General features: G+C 38.0%; 1 protein-coding gene across 3 annotated transcripts in view; it reads left to right on the top strand.

Annotated features, from left to right (window-relative positions):
• Positions 1–17,580, top strand: part of SS18 (SS18 subunit of BAF chromatin remodeling complex) — a 75,649-nt gene extending 58,069 nt beyond the window's left edge. For 2 of the 3 annotated variants that reach the window (XM_082641721.1, XM_082641723.1), the window contains 2 exons: positions 2,181–2,314; positions 15,810–17,580. In XM_082641721.1, the coding sequence (XP_082497847.1) occupies positions 2,181–2,314; positions 15,810–15,836 (161 nt within the window). In that variant the 3' untranslated portion in view covers positions 15,837–17,580. The remainder of the gene's footprint in view (positions 1–2,180; positions 2,315–15,809) is intronic. The other variant, XM_082641722.1, reaches the window with a different exon arrangement.
• The last annotated feature ends 689 nt before the right edge of the window (positions 17,581–18,269 follow it).

Raw genomic sequence — 18,269 nt, 5'->3', positions numbered from 1 at the left:
GTAGCTTAGCTTGTTACTGGAGTGTTTATATTTAAAGTGTTGTTCTTAAACTAGTAATCCATTTAAAAAGAAACATAAACTAGAGATGGTTCATTGACCAAAGCTAGGGTATGTAGTCACTCAAAATGAAATCCTTAATGAATTCTTAAACCTATTTGGCATCCACAACCAGCCAATAGCTTTGTATGTGCTTGGAAAACTGATGAGTTGGGTGATTATTAACAACATCTACATAATCTGCTTGGCAAATTTGTTTCTAAAACTAATGACTGTTACCATGAAAAGTAACATTGATCTTTTAGTGTACAAGTGAGATCTATTTGGAATGCGTAAAGAAAATGTCTTTGTCATTCTCTGTTAAAATAGCAGTATACACATTCATAGGAGTATATTTATTGCAGGTATGTATCTTACACTTTGGGAGAAGTATAGCCATCTTTTCTTATTATATACTCACTATGATGTCTACTAGTTGGCTATCTGACTGTTAGATGGGGGGGGGGAATAATACAAACCTGAGATCTCAGTCTTAAATTTTCAGCTTCTATAATAACTAATTTAGATATAGGAAAATATGATTCCTACGATAGGAGAAGTAGCTGCTTAATCTGACATCATCTCTTGCTAACATGGCCTCTTTTTTAACATTAGTAATATCTTATTATTTTTATTCATTGTTTTAAACTCTGCTGTTATTATGGGCACCTCTTTCCACCTGTGATAGCAAATCTAAGAACCAGGATCAGGCTGAAATTCTCTTGCACCTTCAACAGAAGCACTGGAATTCAGCCAGGTATTGGGTGTCAGGAATTTTCCCCAAAATGATCAGTTCTGGTTCCCAAATTCCAGCTATGACTTTAGAAATACTCCATGTATTTCTTGTCTTTACAAAGGGACTTTCTTGCTCCTCTCAAATGGCATTCCATTTCATGACCATTAAATATTTGTACATTGAATAAATAGAGTATTCTGGTTTTATTGTGTTTGCATGAAAACAAATATTATGTGGATCAGTCAGGTAAGTTTATTGATTTAAGAGAAATACTATTTTCAGTGGAAAGAGAGAGTAAAATAAATTTAGTGATTTTGGCTTAGGTAGTTAAATGCTGTTTTGTCAGACATCGTTGGGCACCCTAAAGGAGACGTTCCCATTTTGCTTATCTGTAGGTTTCAGCTGTCAGACTTGCTTCTAATAAAAAATACAGAGTTTTAATAATTGGATGAATAACTAAATAAACAAAATAATAGACTGGTGGAATTTAAGCTTGAAAATTTCTTGTTCTCTTTGACATCTTTCTCTGCAGTGTTTTTTATGACAGGATTTGAATGGCTGTGATAGAAAACATTTAAGTATCAAAGCTTTTCAGCTTATGCTTTATAAATCATTCTTTACAATAGACAGGAGGAGAGTTTATGAAATAGACGTATTTGTTTGGCAAGCCAAATTAGTCCCTTGTCATCTCTGGAAGTTGAAATCATTCATTTATATGGGTTAAGTATTAAAGGTGATGGGTACGCAGAGTCTAACTTTTGAATCAGGTTTTTTCCACATACAGCCTGTGGCTTTTCAAGTCTTCTTTAGTTTCTGTTTGCAAATATTGTGATAATGAGTTTGTCAGTGCAGAACATAAAGCTTTCTTATGGTGATTGCAAATGCAAATCTAGAATTTACATGTAAAATCATTCTTTGTGATTCTTTTAGTGATTGCAAGTATAAGTCTTAGAGTTATACAGGTGTAACTATCACTGATTTCCAAACTTTATTCAGAAATTACTTCAGTATTTCAATTTGAGTCTGCTCCTTGCCTTTTCTTTTCACCGCTTGCTTATTATACTGGTTAACTTCCTAGTAGAGGTATAGATGAATTTCCTTAACATCATGGAGTTAACCTGCTTTACAACTCCTGAGTCTCTTTTACTCATTTTGACATATAAAATCTTAATGGCTAACACATAGCACAATAGTTATACTGAATCAGAGCATCTTGGTATATGGTAGTGTCCTTAACAGTATTTTTACTTCTTATAACTTTTGGAATGTATTTCAAAACGCATTTGAGAAAAACCCAGATACCAGACTGCAAGGGAATATGGTAACATCTAATCTTAAACCGCTTCTGGAATTCTAGGGACTTACTGTATTTTCTTCTGGGCTCTTGTGTGTGCTGATTATTTTACAGGTCCTTCGCAGGGTGGTCCAGGTCCTCAGTACCCTAACTACCCACAGGGGCAAGGGCAGCAGTATGGAGGTTACAGACCAGCCCAGCCTGGGCCACCCCAGCCCCCGCAGCAGAGGCCTTACGGGTATGACCAGGTGAGTTACCCGGGTGGCCGGGACTGCCCTGTTGTTCGCTCACTCTCGATTAGGTTGCACGTTTCTCAGCTGAAGATTCATTTTTCCCGCCTCTCGTTTATAGTGTTAACCGAAAAAAAGTGGTTACTTACTCTTGAGTCTTCTTCATAGAACGCTAACACAGTTAATCATCGTTGCTGTAGCCTACAAAACATGGCGTATCTCTCAGCGCCAGCATTCGTTCAGGCTTGTTCATTCATAGTCTCTCCCTGGGCTTTACCCTCCAGGCATACTTCCCTTCGCTATCCCAAACATTATTCCGTGTTCTGAAGCCCTTAACTTCTCTGATGTCCCTCGTTTATTGTTCAAGACTCTGCTTTGACCTATTGAAATGTGGAGTCCATCTGAGGCAGTGCTCCTCCTGGCTCTCGTCTTCACTCCAGCATATTCACCCCACTCCCCTCACATGCACGATATCCCTTCTCTTTAAACTCATACTCACCACCTGTCTCTGTTGCCTCCTTCCATACACATATCCATTATCTCAGATATTAATCATCTTTCTTTCTCCCATTATCTTTCCTTCTACTACCTTCAGATATCTATAAGTGTATCTTGTCCTAAGATGACTGTATTCTCTTGAACCTAGTGTTACCTTCTTTTCATCAGTAAATTTCTCAGACTTAATAATCTGTGCCACAGTCATTGTTCTGTGAATCTTCTCATACATACTCTAAATTATTATTAAAATGATTTATTATGTTGGCAGGTTTTTTTTTTAATTGATTTCAGGTTTGTCTGATGACTTTCTAGTGAGGAGAATCTGATCTCTTCACTGCTTAAGCTACCTAAAATAGGTTACTTTTTAATGTTAGGGTTCCAGGACCAGTGGGGATGATCTGGTTTGAGAAACAACGCGTATGCAGTGCTGATTAGACTCTAAGGCATAAGCAGCTCTCTCATCGACGCTCTCTCAAGTCTACAATCCCTGTACTGATACGTTCTAGTTAAGTGGAAAAAATAAAAGAGATATAAGAGGCTTAAAAGTATGGACAGGACTTCCCTGGTGGCGCAGTGGTTAAGAATCTGCCTGCCAGTGCAGGGGACATAGGTTTGAGCCCTGGTCCGGGAAGATCCCACATGCCGCAGAGCAGCTAAGCCCGTGCACCACAGTTGCTGAGGCGGTGTGCTGCAACAACTGAAGCCCACACGCCTAGAGCCTGTGCTCCGCAACAAGAGAAGCCACTGCAATGAGAAGCCCGCCCACCGTAACGAAGAGTAGCCCCCCGCTCGCCGCAACTAGAGAGAAAGCCCGCGCACAGCAACGGAGACCCAACACAGCCAAACATAAATTAATTAATTAATTTTTTTTTTAAAGTATGAACAGATAAGTAATACTAAAAAAAAATACACTAGAACTAAATCAAAGGAGTAGGCAGAAGTTTTATCTAAATTTTAAAAGTAAAATAAGTGTTGACTAGTGAGTATCTAAGGACAAGATCCCTGAGCAGATAAAATGTAGGCTCCTTCACATCCACAGGTTAACTGCTGAAAAGTGGTCCTTTACTCCCTAATTCAACAAATATTTATTAATTTTCTGTGTGTGCTGGATACTGTATTATGTCCTAGATGAGTAAAACAGACCTGGTCCTTATGGCTCATGGAGCAACTATCTGGATCTTCCTTGACTTCACTTTAGCATTTGACACCTGTTCCTGTCTTCATTCTTAAGTGGTCTTCTTTAGCCTCTATATTACTGTACTGTTTTGTTCTTCTTACATTTTCAGTGATTCCTCCTTTATTTTTTATTTGTTTCTCATCTTTCTTTTCCCCAGATATCAATCCTTGGCTTAGTGTTTTTCCCAGTCTCTGTATTCACCCTGTCTTACATTTTCAGTATCCTTAGCCTACTCTTCTCAACCCAACTTCAGCTCCATTTTTCCAGCTGTGAGCAGAACATCTCTTTTTGGATGTCTTTTCATTTTTCTCAGCTTCGTCATTTTCTCTCTAAATCAGCATATTTCTAAGTCTCCTAAACTTAACATCATTCCTTAAGCAAATGTTTCTCGAGTAACATTTATATGCCAAGTACCTAAGATGGGGCTATACTGGGAAATAAGATCGACATGGACTCTGCCTTTGTGAACTTAAGTCTAGGTGGGAACAGACAAGTAAGCAGATGATACGATATACTGTGAGAAGTACCTGGATGAGGAAAGGCAAGATTTTTGTGGAAGGGTGCTCCTAACCCAGACATGTGTTCCTTGGGAAGTATTATAGTGCGAGAGCCCAAGGATGAGTAGGTATTAGCCAGCTGGTTGTGGAGGAGAGAAGGATATTCTGGTCAGAAAGAAGTGCACTCACAAAGGACTCGTGTTAAGATGTGTGGCTCAGTAAAGCAGGAGTGTGGGGAAGAAGAGGCAAGAGTGGAGAGATGAATTGGGGCCAGATTAGGAGGGCTCTTCTAAGCCATGTTGGGGAACTTGGGCTTTATCCTGATAACAGTGTGGAGCCTTTAAAGTGTTTTAAATGATGTATCTAAAGTATATAGCAGTGGCTGGCATATATAATAGGTACATAATATGTTTCTTCTTTTATCATGATAATTATTCCACCCTTTAAAGTTCTCAGGAATTTTGGGACTATACAGTAGAAAAAGACCCGTGATGTTGGGGTAGTTGCCAGCCACATCTTCTTCCCCATTAGAAAAGGCTATGAGGAGGGGACCATTCTAGCTACTCTAGTGTTAGTAGCCTCCCCACATCTATCTCATGGATCCCCCCAACCCAAACACCTGTTGGTTTCTTCATTTTAGGGAAAGTAGTTCAACTCTTCAAGATAGTTAAGGCAATGGAAAAGAAATCTAATTATAGTGGTGTTTAGGCAGGTGACTCTTGTGGCAGTATGCAGGATGAATTAAAAGAGGGGCATTGGGGCTTCCCTGGTGGCACAGTGGTTGAGAGTCCGCCTGCCGATGCAGGGGACACGGGTTTGTGCCCCAGTTCGGGAAGATCCCACATGCCGCGGAGCGGCTGGGCCCGTGAGCCATGGCCGCTGAGCCTGCGCGTCCGGAGCCTGTGCTCCGCAACGGGAGAGGCCACAACAGTGAGTGAGAGGCCCGCGTACTGCAAAAATAAAAATAAAAATAAAAAAAGAATAAAAGAGGGGCATTGAGAGAGAACCCTGTTAGGGGCTGTGCCCCCCACCCCCCGTCAGTCTTTCCATCTCCGTGAACAGCAGCTCAGTTTTCCACTTCCTCAGGTGGAAAACCTGGAGTCATCCTTGACTCCCTTCTTTTTGCAAATCAAACATCTAGTCAGCCAGCAAATCTTCCTCAGCCAGCCACCTCTTCCTTCAAAATACATGCCATATCTATAGTCATTTTTCACAACTTCCTGCCCTTACCCAAGTCACAGTCATAACTCTCACTCATCTGGACTGCTGCGCTGTCCTCCTTCCTGGTCTTCCTGCTTTCCTCCTGGCTCCTCTACAGGATGTGCTCCTCACAGGACCTAGAGTGATCTTTTAAACACGTCAGTCCCATTAGGCCACCCCTCCACGCATAACCGTGTGGCGACTTCATTCCCACCCAGAGTAATATAATGGCCTAGAAGGCCCTGCTCAGCTCATGTCCCCAGCCCCTACCCCACCACCTCACCTCTGTATTTATAGCCACCTTCATTCATTCTGCTTCAGTCACACTGGCCTGTTTCCAGCATGTTTCTCCCTCAGAACCTTTGTATTTACCGCTCCCTCTTCTGTTGTGTCTTTATTTGCAGTCAGTTCAAAATATTTTCTGATTTCGCTTTTGATTTCATCTTTGACCCAAGAGTTACTTAGAAGTGTATAGTTTTTGAATATTTGGGCATCTTCCAGATTGTTTTCAGTTACTGATTTCCCATTTAATTTCATCATCTTGATAGAACATACTTGGTATGACTTGAATTCTTCTGCATTTATTGAGACTTCTTTTATGGCTCAGAATATGGTCTGTGAGGATGTTCTGTAAATGTCAATTAGATCAAGCTGCTTGATAGTGGTGTTCAAGTCTCCTATGACTTAGCTGATTTTCTGTTCTATTAGTTATTGAGAAAGGGATATTAAATATTAAATCTCTGGCTATATCTGTGTGTTTGTCTATATTTTCTTGCAGTTCTATTCATTTTTGCTTCATGTATTTTAATGTGACTTTTTAAAAAATTTATTTATTTTTATTTATTTGGCTGCATTGGGTCTTCATTGCTGCGCACAGGCTCTCTCCAGTTGCAGTGAGCAGGGGCTACTCTTCGCTGCGGTACATGGGCTTCTCATTGCGGTGGCTTCTCTCGTTGCAGAGAATGGGCTCTAGGTGTGCAGGCTTCAGCAGTTGTGGCACGGGCTCAGGAGGTATGGCTTGCGGGCTGTAGAGCGCAGGCTCAGTAGTTGTGGCGCACGGGCTTAGTTGCTCCACGGCACGTGGGATCTTCCTGGACCAGGGCTTGAACCCGTGTCTCCTGCATTGGCAGGCGGATTCTTAACCACTGCACCACCAGGGAAGTCCCAATGCTACATTTTTAAGGTGCATATGTTTTAGGGATTTTTATGTCTTGATTAATTTTCTCCTGTATCGTTATGTAATAACTTTCTTTATCCCTGGTAATATTCTTTGCTCTGAAATCTGTTTGTCTAATAGTAATATCGTTTTCTTTGGATTAGTGCTAGAATGATAATATATTTTTAATCTTTTTTATTTTTAACACATTTGTATTTTATGTTTAAGTTGTTTTATGAAGGCAGCATATACTTAGGACTTGCTTTTTTGTTTGTTTGTTTTTTCTGTTTTTACCCAATCTATCTCTGCCTTTTAATGAAGGGGGTTTGAACATTATGTTTAATGTGAATATGGATAATGGTTAAGTCTGTCATCTTGATATTTTTTCCTATTTGTCCCTTCTGTTCTTTGTCCTTTTTCCTCATTTTCTGTCTTAGTTTGAATTTTTTTCTGTTTTTAAAAAATGGTTTTTATTACAATATAATTCACATACCATTCATCATTTTAACTTGTACCATTCTTTTTTTTTTTTTTTTAAAGTATGTTTATTTCCCTCCAAACACCCAGCCCTGGGAAATAGCTGATTTAGTTTTTGTCTGTATGGATTTTCCTATTCTGAGCATTTAGGCTAAGTGGAGTCATGCATATGTGGTGTTTGTGATTGGCTGCTCTCACTTAGTATAATGTTTTCAGGGTTCATCCATATTGTATCATGTATCAGTACCTTTAAGTGATATTATACCACTTCATATAAAGTATAATAGTTTACTTTCATTTCTTCTCAACCTTTGTGTTATTGTTATAATTTCCACTTCTACATATGTTACAAACCCCATAGTATGTAGAATTAGTTTTGTTTAAAATATCAATTATCCCTTAAAGATACTTAAATGATAAGAAAAGAGTCACATATTTACTAATGTACTTACTGTTTCTTGTACTTTTCATTCCTATGATAAATCCATATTTCCATCTGGTATCATTTTCTTTTGCCAGAAGGATTTCCTTTTAACAGTTTTTGTAATGCAGGTTTTCTGGTGATAAACTGTTACTGTATTTTTTTTTTTCTGACTGTTCTTAAGACTTTTCCCCTTAACAAATTATTTGAGTGTTTTCTTATGCTTGGGGTTTGTATAGTTTCTTGAATTTGTGACTTTATGGTTTTCATCAAATTTGGAAAAATTCTGACCAAATATTTTTCCTTTCTCTACACCTGTACCCCTCTCTCTCTTCCCCAGACTCCAGTTACATGTGTATTTGACTGCTTAGAGTTGTGCCATACTTCAGTGATCCTCTGTTTGTTTATTTAATTTTTTAAGTCTTTTTTTCCTCTCTGTTTCATTTTGGGTAGTTTCTGTAGCTGTGTTTTTTTTTTTTTTTTTTTTTGCTGTACGCGGGCCTCTCACTGCTGTGGCCTCTCCCGTTGCGGAGCACAGGCTCCGGACACACAGGCTCCGCGGCCATGGCTCGCGGGCCCAGCCGCTCCGCGGCATGTGGGATCTTCCGGGATCGGGGCACGAACCCGTGTCCCCTGCATCGGCAGGCGGACTCTCAACCACTGCGCCACCAGGGAAGCCCTGTAGCTGTGTTTTGAAGTTCAATAATCTTTTCTTGTTCATTGTCTTACCAGCTTTTAATCCACTCCCAGATGTGTCTCATTGCAGACATTGTATTTCTCATCTCCAGGTGTTTGATATGGGTCTTTTTCATATCTTCCATGTCTCTGCCTAAAGTTTTGAACATGAGGAATACAAGTATGTTAACTGCTTTAATATCCTTTTCTGGTAATTCTAACATCTGGGCCAGTTTTGATCTACTGTTTTTTTTCCCTCCTTGCTTTGGGTCATATTTTCCTCATCCTTTCCATGTGCAATGATCTTTGATTAAATGCCAGAAATTGCAAATATTACTTTTATGTTGAGTGATGGATATATTTGTATTCCTACAAACATTCTTGAGTTTTGTTTTGGGATGCAGTTTAGTAATTTGAAAACAGCTTGATCTTTTGGGGATTGCTTTGAAGATTTGTTAGGCAGGACCAGACAGTGAGTGTTTAGTCCTGGGCTAAATATCCCCACTAGTAAGATAAGACCCTTTTGGGTACTCAACCCAATGCCCTGGAATTACGAGGTTTTCCACTCTGGCTGGCGGGAATAAACACTATTTCCGTTCCTGTGTGAGTGCAGGAATTGTTTCCTCTAATCCGTTGGGGTGTTTCTTTCCTTGGACTTGGGTATTTTCGTTGCATGCATTTGCATATCAGTGCTATGGTGAATCCTCAAGAGGTTTCCTCTGCAGATCTCCACAGTGCATTTCTTTTCTCTGTGCATTTCTTTCCTCTTTGGTACTATGGCCTGTGAACTCTAGCTCCTTTTTTTCTCTTCAGACTCTAAGCTTTACCTTCTTACCTCAGACCCAGCCTTACTTCCTCTCCATATGCTGTAGTGTGGAAACCCTCAGTGCAGTAAGGTGCAGTAATCAGTGCTCGCCTCATTTGTTTTCCATTTCTCACAGATTGCTGTTCTTTGTTACCTTCTGTCCTGTGTCCTGAATACAAGTATTTCATATATTTTTTGTAGTTTTGGGGTTTTCTTTGGCCGTGTTGGGTCTTCATTGCTGCGCGTGGGCTTTCTTCTAGTTGCGGTGAGTGGGGGCTCCTCTTCGTTGCGGTGCGCGGGCTTCTCATCGTGGTGGCTTCTCTTGTTGCAGAGCATGAGCTCTAGGCGCATGGGCGTCTATAGTTGTAGCACGCAGGCTCAGTAGTTGTGGCGCACGGGCACAAGGTGGCTTGTGGGATCTTCCCGGACCAGGGCTCGAACCTGTGTCCCCTTCATTGGCAGGCGGATTCTTAACCACTGTGCCACCAGGGAAGCCCTGGGTTTTTTTTTTATTTTGGAGTATAAATCTGTCTTGACCAGAAACCTACTTAATTTTTAAAAAATAGACTTTTTTTTTTTTCAGCAGTTTTATGTTCACAGCAAAATTGAGAAGAAAGTACAGAGAGTTTCCATTTACTCCCTACCCCTACACATACATAGCCTACTCCATTATCAACATCCCACACCCTAGTGGTGCATCTGTTATAATCAATAAACCTACCACCCCAGGTCCATAACTTACATTAGATTCACTCTTGGTGTTGTACAGTCTGTGCATTTTGACAAATATATAATGACCTGTATCCACCATTATAATACCATACAGAAGAGTTTCATTTCTTTAAAAATCCTCTGTGCTCCCTTTATTCATCCCTCTATCCTTCCTACTGATCTACATAGTTTGCGTTTTCCAGAATGTCATGCACTTGGAATCATGTAGTATGTAGCCTTTTCAGATTGGCTTTTCACTTAATAATATGCATTTAAAGTCTTCTCATGACTTGATAAAGTGTTTCTTTTTAGCACTGGATAGTAGCCCATTGTCTGGGTATACCATTCATTTATTGAAAGACATCTTGGTTGCTTTCAAGTTTTGGCAATTGTGAGTGAAACTGCTATAAACTTCCATGAGCAGGTTTTTGTGTGAACATAAAATTTCAACTCATTTGGATAAATGCCTAGGAATGAGCATGATTTTTGGATTATATGGTAATAGTATATTTAGTTTTGTAAGAAACTGCCATACTATCTTGTGTAGTGGCTATACCATATTGTATTCTCACCAGCAATGAATGAGAGTTCCTGTTAACTCCACATCTTCATCAGCATTTGCTGTTATCAGTGTTCAGAATTTTGGCCATTCCAGTAAGTTTCTGGGGTATCTCATTGTTGTTTTACTTTGCATTTCCCCAGTGACATGTGATGTAGACACCTTTTCAGTATGCTCACTTGCCATCTTTATATCTTCTTTGGTGAGGCGTCTGTTCAGGTCTTTGGCCCATTTTTTGATAGGGTTGTTCATTTTCTTACTGTTGAGTTGTAAGAGTTTTTTGCATAGTTTAGATAACAGTCCTTATCAGTAGTGTCTTTTGCAAATACTGCCTTGTCTTCTTGGCTTGTCTTCTCATTTTTTTGATATTGTCTTAGAGTAGATTTTAATTTTAATGAAGTCCAGTTTATCAGTTATTTCTTTCATGGATCACGCCTTTGGTGTTGTATCTATAAAGTCACTCCAAAACTAAAGGTCATCTACATTTTTTTTCATGTTATCTTCTAGGAGTTAGATAGTTTTCTATTTAACATTTAGGTAAAGGTCCTATTTGAGTTAATGTTCTGAATGAAGAAAATCTTAATTGTTAAGATTTGTGTCTAAAGTTCATTTTTTTGTACACGGATGTCCAGTTGTTCTAGCACCATTTGTTGACAAGACTATCTCTGCACTATTGTATTACCTTTGCTCCTTTGCCAAAGATCAGTTGACTGTATGTGGGTCTATTTCTGGGCTCTCTGTTCGGTTCCATTGATCTATTTTTCTGTTCCTTCACCAATATCACATTGTCTTGATTGCCGTAGCTTTATATTAAGTCTTGCAGTTGAATAGTCATTCCTCTGACTTTGTTCTTCTCCTCCAATATTGTATGGGTATTCTGGGTCTTCTGCCTCTCCATATAATTTTAGAATTATTTTTTCAATATCCAGAAATAACTTGCTTGCTGGGATTTTGATTGGGATTGTGTTGAATCTTTAGATCAAGTTGGGAAGAACTGACGTCACAACAATATTGATTTTCCTATCCATGAACATGGAACAACTCTGCATTTATTTAGTTCTTTGATTTCTTTCATTAATTTTTTAGTTTTTCTCATACAGTTCTCTCTATATATTTTGTTAGATTTATACCTAAGTATTCAATTTTGGGGAGTGCTTATGTAGATGGTATTGTTTTAAATTTCAAATTGGACTTATTCATTGCTAGTGTATAGGGGAATTTTCTGTGTTAACCTCGTATCCTGCAACCTTGCTCATTAGTTTCAGGAGTTTCTTTGGTTGATTCCTTGGGATTTTCTACCTAAACAATCATGTCATCTGTGAACAAAGACAGTTTTATTTCTTCTTTTCCAATCTGTTTACCTTTGTTTCTTTTTCTTACTGCATAAACTAGGAATTTCAGTACAGTGTAGAAAAAGAGTGGTGAGAGGGGACATCCCTGCTTTGTTCCTGATCTTAGAAGGAAAATTTCATGAAATATGGTGTTAGATGCTTTTATTTTTCAGCATAGCATTTATCTCCATGTGACAGATTATGTAGTTATTGTTTATTATCATACCCTCTTCCCCTAGGATGTCAGTTCTTTAAAGACATCACCACATCTGTTTTTTATCACTGTTGAGTCTCCATCAGCTAGTAGAACACATTGAGTAGTCAAATACTGGTGAGTGAATATGTAGGGCCTTCACTTACTAAATTTGAATGGTGATTGTAAGAATAGAGAAAGAAACCCCTAAAAAGTACTGGGACAGAATACTTTTAAGAAAGAAAGAAATTTATTGCTCAGTCTAGGGACTCTTCACTCCATACACTCCCTAGAAAATCTCATTTACGCACATGGTTTTAATTTACCACGCTGTTGACTGTCCAATCTCTATTTCTAGTCTGACTTTCTCTTCTGAAAGTCAGGTGCCTAGTAGTCATCTGCACTTGGAAATATCATGTCAATTTCGCATAACCAAAACGAATTCATAGTTTTTGTACCCACACATTCCTCCTTTCTGTGCTGTCTCTTAGAGGGAGGGGCACTATCGCCAAGCTAGAATGCCACGTGCCACATTTGATGCTTAAGTCTTCCTCCCTCTCCCCATCTAATAAATGACAAAATCTTGTTAGCCTGACTTCCTTCAACATTCTTGAATCCATTCACTTCTCTCTGACCACTGCCTTATCTTTGTTTATACCATTAGCATCTCCTAAGTTCATGATGGGATGAAGGATCCTCCCATGCTGTCTTCTTGCCTCCTTTCCCATTTATTCTTTACTAGTCAGAGGAATTTTGTAATTTACAAACAAAGAAGCTGAAGAAGCAAAGAGAGAGAGAAGCCGAGGCTTAGAGAGTTGGAGTGATCCACCCAAGATGACGGGTAAGCAGGGCTGAGCTTAGTGGCTAAGACCCAGGGACTGGGCCCTTCATGACGCCCCTGCCTCCAGCCACACCAGCACTTTGCAGAGCGCTGTCGTGCTTTTCTTCTTGAGCAACTGTTTGAAGAGAAATCATGATTATCCTCACTTTTTGGATGAGACAGTCAAGAAAGGGAAGGTAGGGGACTTCCCTGGTGGCGCAGTGAAGACTCCACACTCCCAATGCAGGGGGCCCAGGTTCGATCCCTGGCCAGGGAACTAGATGCCACATGCATGCCACAACTAAGACCCGGTGCAACCAAATAAATAAATAAGAAAGGGAAGGTAGATAGCTTGCCTCAAGGACAAGAAACTGGTAAGTGGGAGAATTAAAACTAGGCATTGATTTCTGCTTCTCAAACCCATACTTTTAACCCTAGAATTTGCTGATGGTCGCAGATATACAGTATTTTTTTAGGCTTGCCTGTGATTTGATTTTGTCCTAGCAAAGTGATCTGGTATGGGTCAAGTTACTTAAACTCTCAGTGCTTCAATTTCTTCATCCATAAAATGGATATCATATTTACTGCACAGGTAACAGATGGACACAAAGCACTTGTTACAGTGTTTGACACATGGTATGAGTTATTGAGATATATTAAGAGTTACTGAGATATATTGTTTTATTGAGATATATTAAGTTACTGAGATATATTAAGAGTCAGCTATTGTTGATATTAGCCAGACTTCTCGTATCCATTACTTCAAGCTCTGTGTTAACAAATAATCAATAGCTTCTAGTCCTGATTATTGTATATTCTTTTTTACTCTCCAATTTCCTAAGCATTTTTTACCTATTTTTTCTCCATTCTTTTGCTTTAGCTGTTTCTTCTATTTGAAGTGCCCCTTTTTCTTTTCTCTGCCATTCAAATTTTACTATTTTCTTAAGCCTCTCACAGTCTCTGAAATATTTTTCAAATTATTTTAGCTGCGATAGCCTTTTCCTTTCTGAACTCTTGTAGACCTTGTTCTGCAGTTATACTTTATTTGTAAGTCTTACCTTCCCTGTTTTTCAAATTTATGGTGATGAGCATATAGTATTTGCTCAGTAAATGTTTGTAATTGCTTGAATATCATATTTGGTGTACATTATTGAAGAAGTCTTATTATGTGTCAGGCACTCTTCAATACTTGGAGCATAAGAATGGATAAGACCTAGTCCCTATCATCAAGTAATTCATGCTATAGTTAGATACATTATAGCTTTTATCTATATAGCACACCAGTTCTTAACCTCTCTTCTGCTTTCACATCATTCATAATATGTGCAACTCGCTTTCATCATTAATATCTCATCACACATACTCACTGCGGGAGCATTTCCTTCCAGCATTGAGGCTTGCTTATTTATACTTCTTTATAATTTTTGAAAGCTCTTTCTCATGTCCTCTCTTATTTAAGTGTCCTAACAAATAAATGAGGTAGAACTAGTGTAACCTTAAACAGAAAGAAAATTGAGAGCCAGGGATGGGTATGTTACAGTCCCACCTTATAGGTGAAGAAACTGAATCTCAAAGAGCTTTCCTTGGGCTCAAGTGAAAAGGCAACAGTAGAGTTGGGACTTAAACTCAGTATTTAGATAATGTAACAATTGAACAGTAAGTTCCTGTATGCTAAGCATTTCTTACTTTAAACTTGGTATTATAGGAATTTTTCAACAAAGACAGCAAAAAGAGGAGCATCATGAATCCCTGTGTACCCACCAACCAAATTCAACAATTATCGGCATTTTACCAATGTTGTTTTATATACCCGCACCCTGTTTTGAGTATTTTAAAGCAAATCTTACCTACAGATATTTCAGGATGAGCACTGACTTTAAATTTTTCTGAATATAATTATGTAAAATACATCAATATTTTTTAAATACCTTAATTCTATTTATAGTGCATTATTCCATTAGATACAGTGGTATTCAACAGATTTTGAAGTATATCTTCTGTGGAAGTGTAAACTTTTAGGGTACTATTTCTTACTGTGCAGAAGGCTTTCAACTATAGAATACTTTCTTGATATAAAAGTTAATTTGACTTAGAGGGGGATATTTAGTCAAAGGAAACAGTTTACTGATTATGTGCCCAAGTGCTTTTATGAGCATCTATTTTAAACACATTTAAGACATTTTTGTTATTAAAAGAAATTTTTTTCTAGTACATTCCTCTTTTCTTCTACCTTTCTTCTCTTCTGAAGGAAAAGATGTTCCTTCTCTTCTCCAAAAGCTAGCCTTAACGGCTGTATACTGAACACTGTTTACCTCCCTTGTAGAATTTTGTTACTTCATTCATTACCTCTTTTATACCTGTGCTTCATTTTCTTTCCCTTCCTGTCAGCCTACAGGCCCTTCAAGTCTACCTTACTAAAAGCAACAAAATCAAAAATAATCTTTCTTTGATCTTATGTACCAGCTGCCTGTCTGAATACCTCTGTGAATACCTCACTGGCCTCAGGAAGAGGCCCAAATTCCATAGTGTGGCTAGAAGGTTCTTTTCCCTTTATCTCCCAGATATCTTTCCATCCTTGCTACTTATCCCAAATACCCTTGGTGTTAATTCATAAGTCACTATAATAATCTAAACAGTCACAAACTTGTACTAGAATATAATTGACACACTAATATATGCTATGCCAGCATTTAGAACCAGAACTTCTCACTCATTCTTGATTCAGTTCAATAGAATTCACCAAACATCTAAGTTCTCACTCTGATAGGTGCTGTTCTAGGCTCATAGACTTTGAAATCCATTTGCAGTTGACTGTAATATCAGAAGAAATTACAGAGATACTCTGTACCTAAATATTATATGTAACGGTTTTTGTTTGTTGTGATTGTAGTTGCTTTTGTAGTATGACAGTGTTAAGATTGATTTGTAATTTTCTGTGCCGAACTGTTATGGTCAAACTATGATCTAATTATATTTTTTAATTTATCTTTTAGGGACAGTATGGAAATTACCAGCAGTGAAAAGTACTTACATTCCAATAGCCAGAATCTGTTAGCAGCCATATTGTCGCCTCAGCACTGTGGACACCTCCCTGTGAAGAGACCCTTCCATTCCATCTAGTTTTTGGAAAAACCTTGTGGATAAGTGGCTGTTTCATCAGTAAACAGCCTTTGTGGCTTAGTTATAAAAGGCTTTAGTAGCGCAAAAATACTCTTGATTTCACATGTCTACTCTAGATGGCAACATTGGACAGAAAATAGAATGACATAACCAATTTGCAATGATTTCGGAACAGTATTTCAAATGGACTGTTACAGACTGAAAGGTGTGAACAGCTTTGTATGTTTATGAAGGTTAAGGGAATTTAATACTTTTCCACAGATTCTTTTGTAAGGGGAAGAGGGAAATGTACACTTTTTACAGCAGCAATATTTTGTATATTATGTTTATTTCATGTGGTGAATATGCAAGGAGGTACACTACGCACTGGACAGAATCAGAAGTCCTCTGTTAATGGGGATTGGAGCATGGTGGATGCTTGATTGTGTTGGTCTCAAAGTGGTGTTCTGTGAAGCTGAAGGTGAGGGAGAAGACAAAGCACACCATATGTCCACTGTTATGTTCTTTAGAGAAAATTCAGATCCCTTTTATGTGTTAGATAATCAAGGGCACTGTGATACAGTTTTACGTAAAAAGACATTTTTTAAAAGCTTTCCAGTTTTGTGGGTTAAAACCTTTTTATAAAAGATCATTTATAATACAGTTTTAAAATGTGAGGCAATAAGAATTACTTCATGTTGGATCTGAAGAATCTTGCTAACAGTTTCATGTAAATGAAGTGGTAATCCTCTCCTAAAAGAGCAATAACTGAAAATGAAAGTGTTAATTTTACCTTGTTTGAGTAATCAGGGAACTTAGTAATATCAAAACATTTTATAAATGATGTCAAAGAAGAGTCAATGTTGATTCAGTAACTTTATTTTTTAACATTAGAAGGATAATTGGTTTATATAATAAGAATAGTTCAGGAGACTTTACAAACCTTTATTGACTGGAAATAATGCCATTTATAAAGGAAGGAACACTTCTAAGTTTTTCCCTTTTTTATGTTGGTTAATATAACGTAGAGATGTTTAGGAAAACGCTTATTGATGATGTTTATTCTGATCTGTATTAAAAGCATAGAGGTTGCATTTCAGATCACTTTATTAGCATGGTATACTTAATCATATTTGAGACTGTCCTGTGCCTGACTATCTTAGGTGATTTCAGGGATATTGCATTGGGCAGGAAGTCATGCATTGAGAAGTTTATAACCACAGTTACTTAAGCATAATCTGAAAAGATCTAGCCCAAAGGTAAGTTGCTATTTTCATCACAGTTGCCTGTGCCCAGGGAATAAGGTATATTCTTTATAATTGAGTTGTTTTTTCCCTACTTCTAACTGGAAACAAAACAGAAGGGGTGCGATAAATCTGAATAAGCAAAATGTACTGTTCTCAACATACTGTAATCAAAAGGAGAGATTTTAATGTGTCTCTGTGTGTGTATGAAAGAGAGTGTGTGTGTTTTAAGGTCAGAATAGGGTTTTTTTCAACATGGTCAGTAGAAAATGGACATCAAGTTTGAACACATAAAGCATGGACAGCCTTATTGTGATGGAAACGCTTTTAGGTTCTGTGCCAATTTTCCACCACTGTGTACTTTGTTGCTATTTAAAACTGTATCAACTCTAACGGAAGAATAAATTATTTGTGATTTTAATTTTCTCATTTGTTGTTTTAAATTAGATCTCTTTGACTCTTGTTTTGTCTGGAGACTATGCTGTGGGTTTTTTATATAAGTTAGCCTAGTATAAGCAGACTATATTTGTATTGTAGGACTTTATCAAAATTCTCCTGTCATGCCCAAGTTAATTAGAATTAACTGTTCAGTAATCAGCATGTGTGTGGGCTGTTTGTTACAGAATTCTTTCTCTGAAAATGAAGTCCATGAGGCCATAATCAAGATGACTGAATTAGATAAATGAGTTGAAGAGACAAAATTGTACTGAACCCAACCTGGTGTAGATATGCTATCTCATTTGAAATAAGCTCAACTGACATTAAGAAATAATTTGTCTTGCAAGCCCATCTTCTGTTGTCTTATTCTCTTTTAATGGAAACTAAAATTGCAATTTTAATAAGCAGAATTTCCTCCAGGACTTTCTTCCTGGAGACTAGTGCATTTGCAAGGTTTAATTGTTCTATAACAGTCCTGTTTCGTAAAAGTTTTTAATTGGTGGTGACAAAAATTACCTTACTCCTTTGACACCTTGTAAGAAGCATAACTTTACCAATAGCTTTCTACCAAGTGTGACATTGCCATATAGACTATATATATTCCAAAGCTGGAAGTTTCGTTTTAGCAAAATGTATTATTACGAAGAAATATCATACCATCCCATGAAATTT

This window comes from Mesoplodon mirus (genome assembly GCF_964341445.2).
Source record: "Mesoplodon mirus genome assembly, chromosome: 13".
In the NCBI taxonomy this organism is placed as follows: domain Eukaryota; kingdom Metazoa; phylum Chordata; class Mammalia; order Artiodactyla; family Ziphiidae; genus Mesoplodon; species Mesoplodon mirus.
The sequence above is the reverse complement of the archived record's forward strand: the minus strand, read 5'-3'. Positions and strand labels throughout refer to the sequence as shown.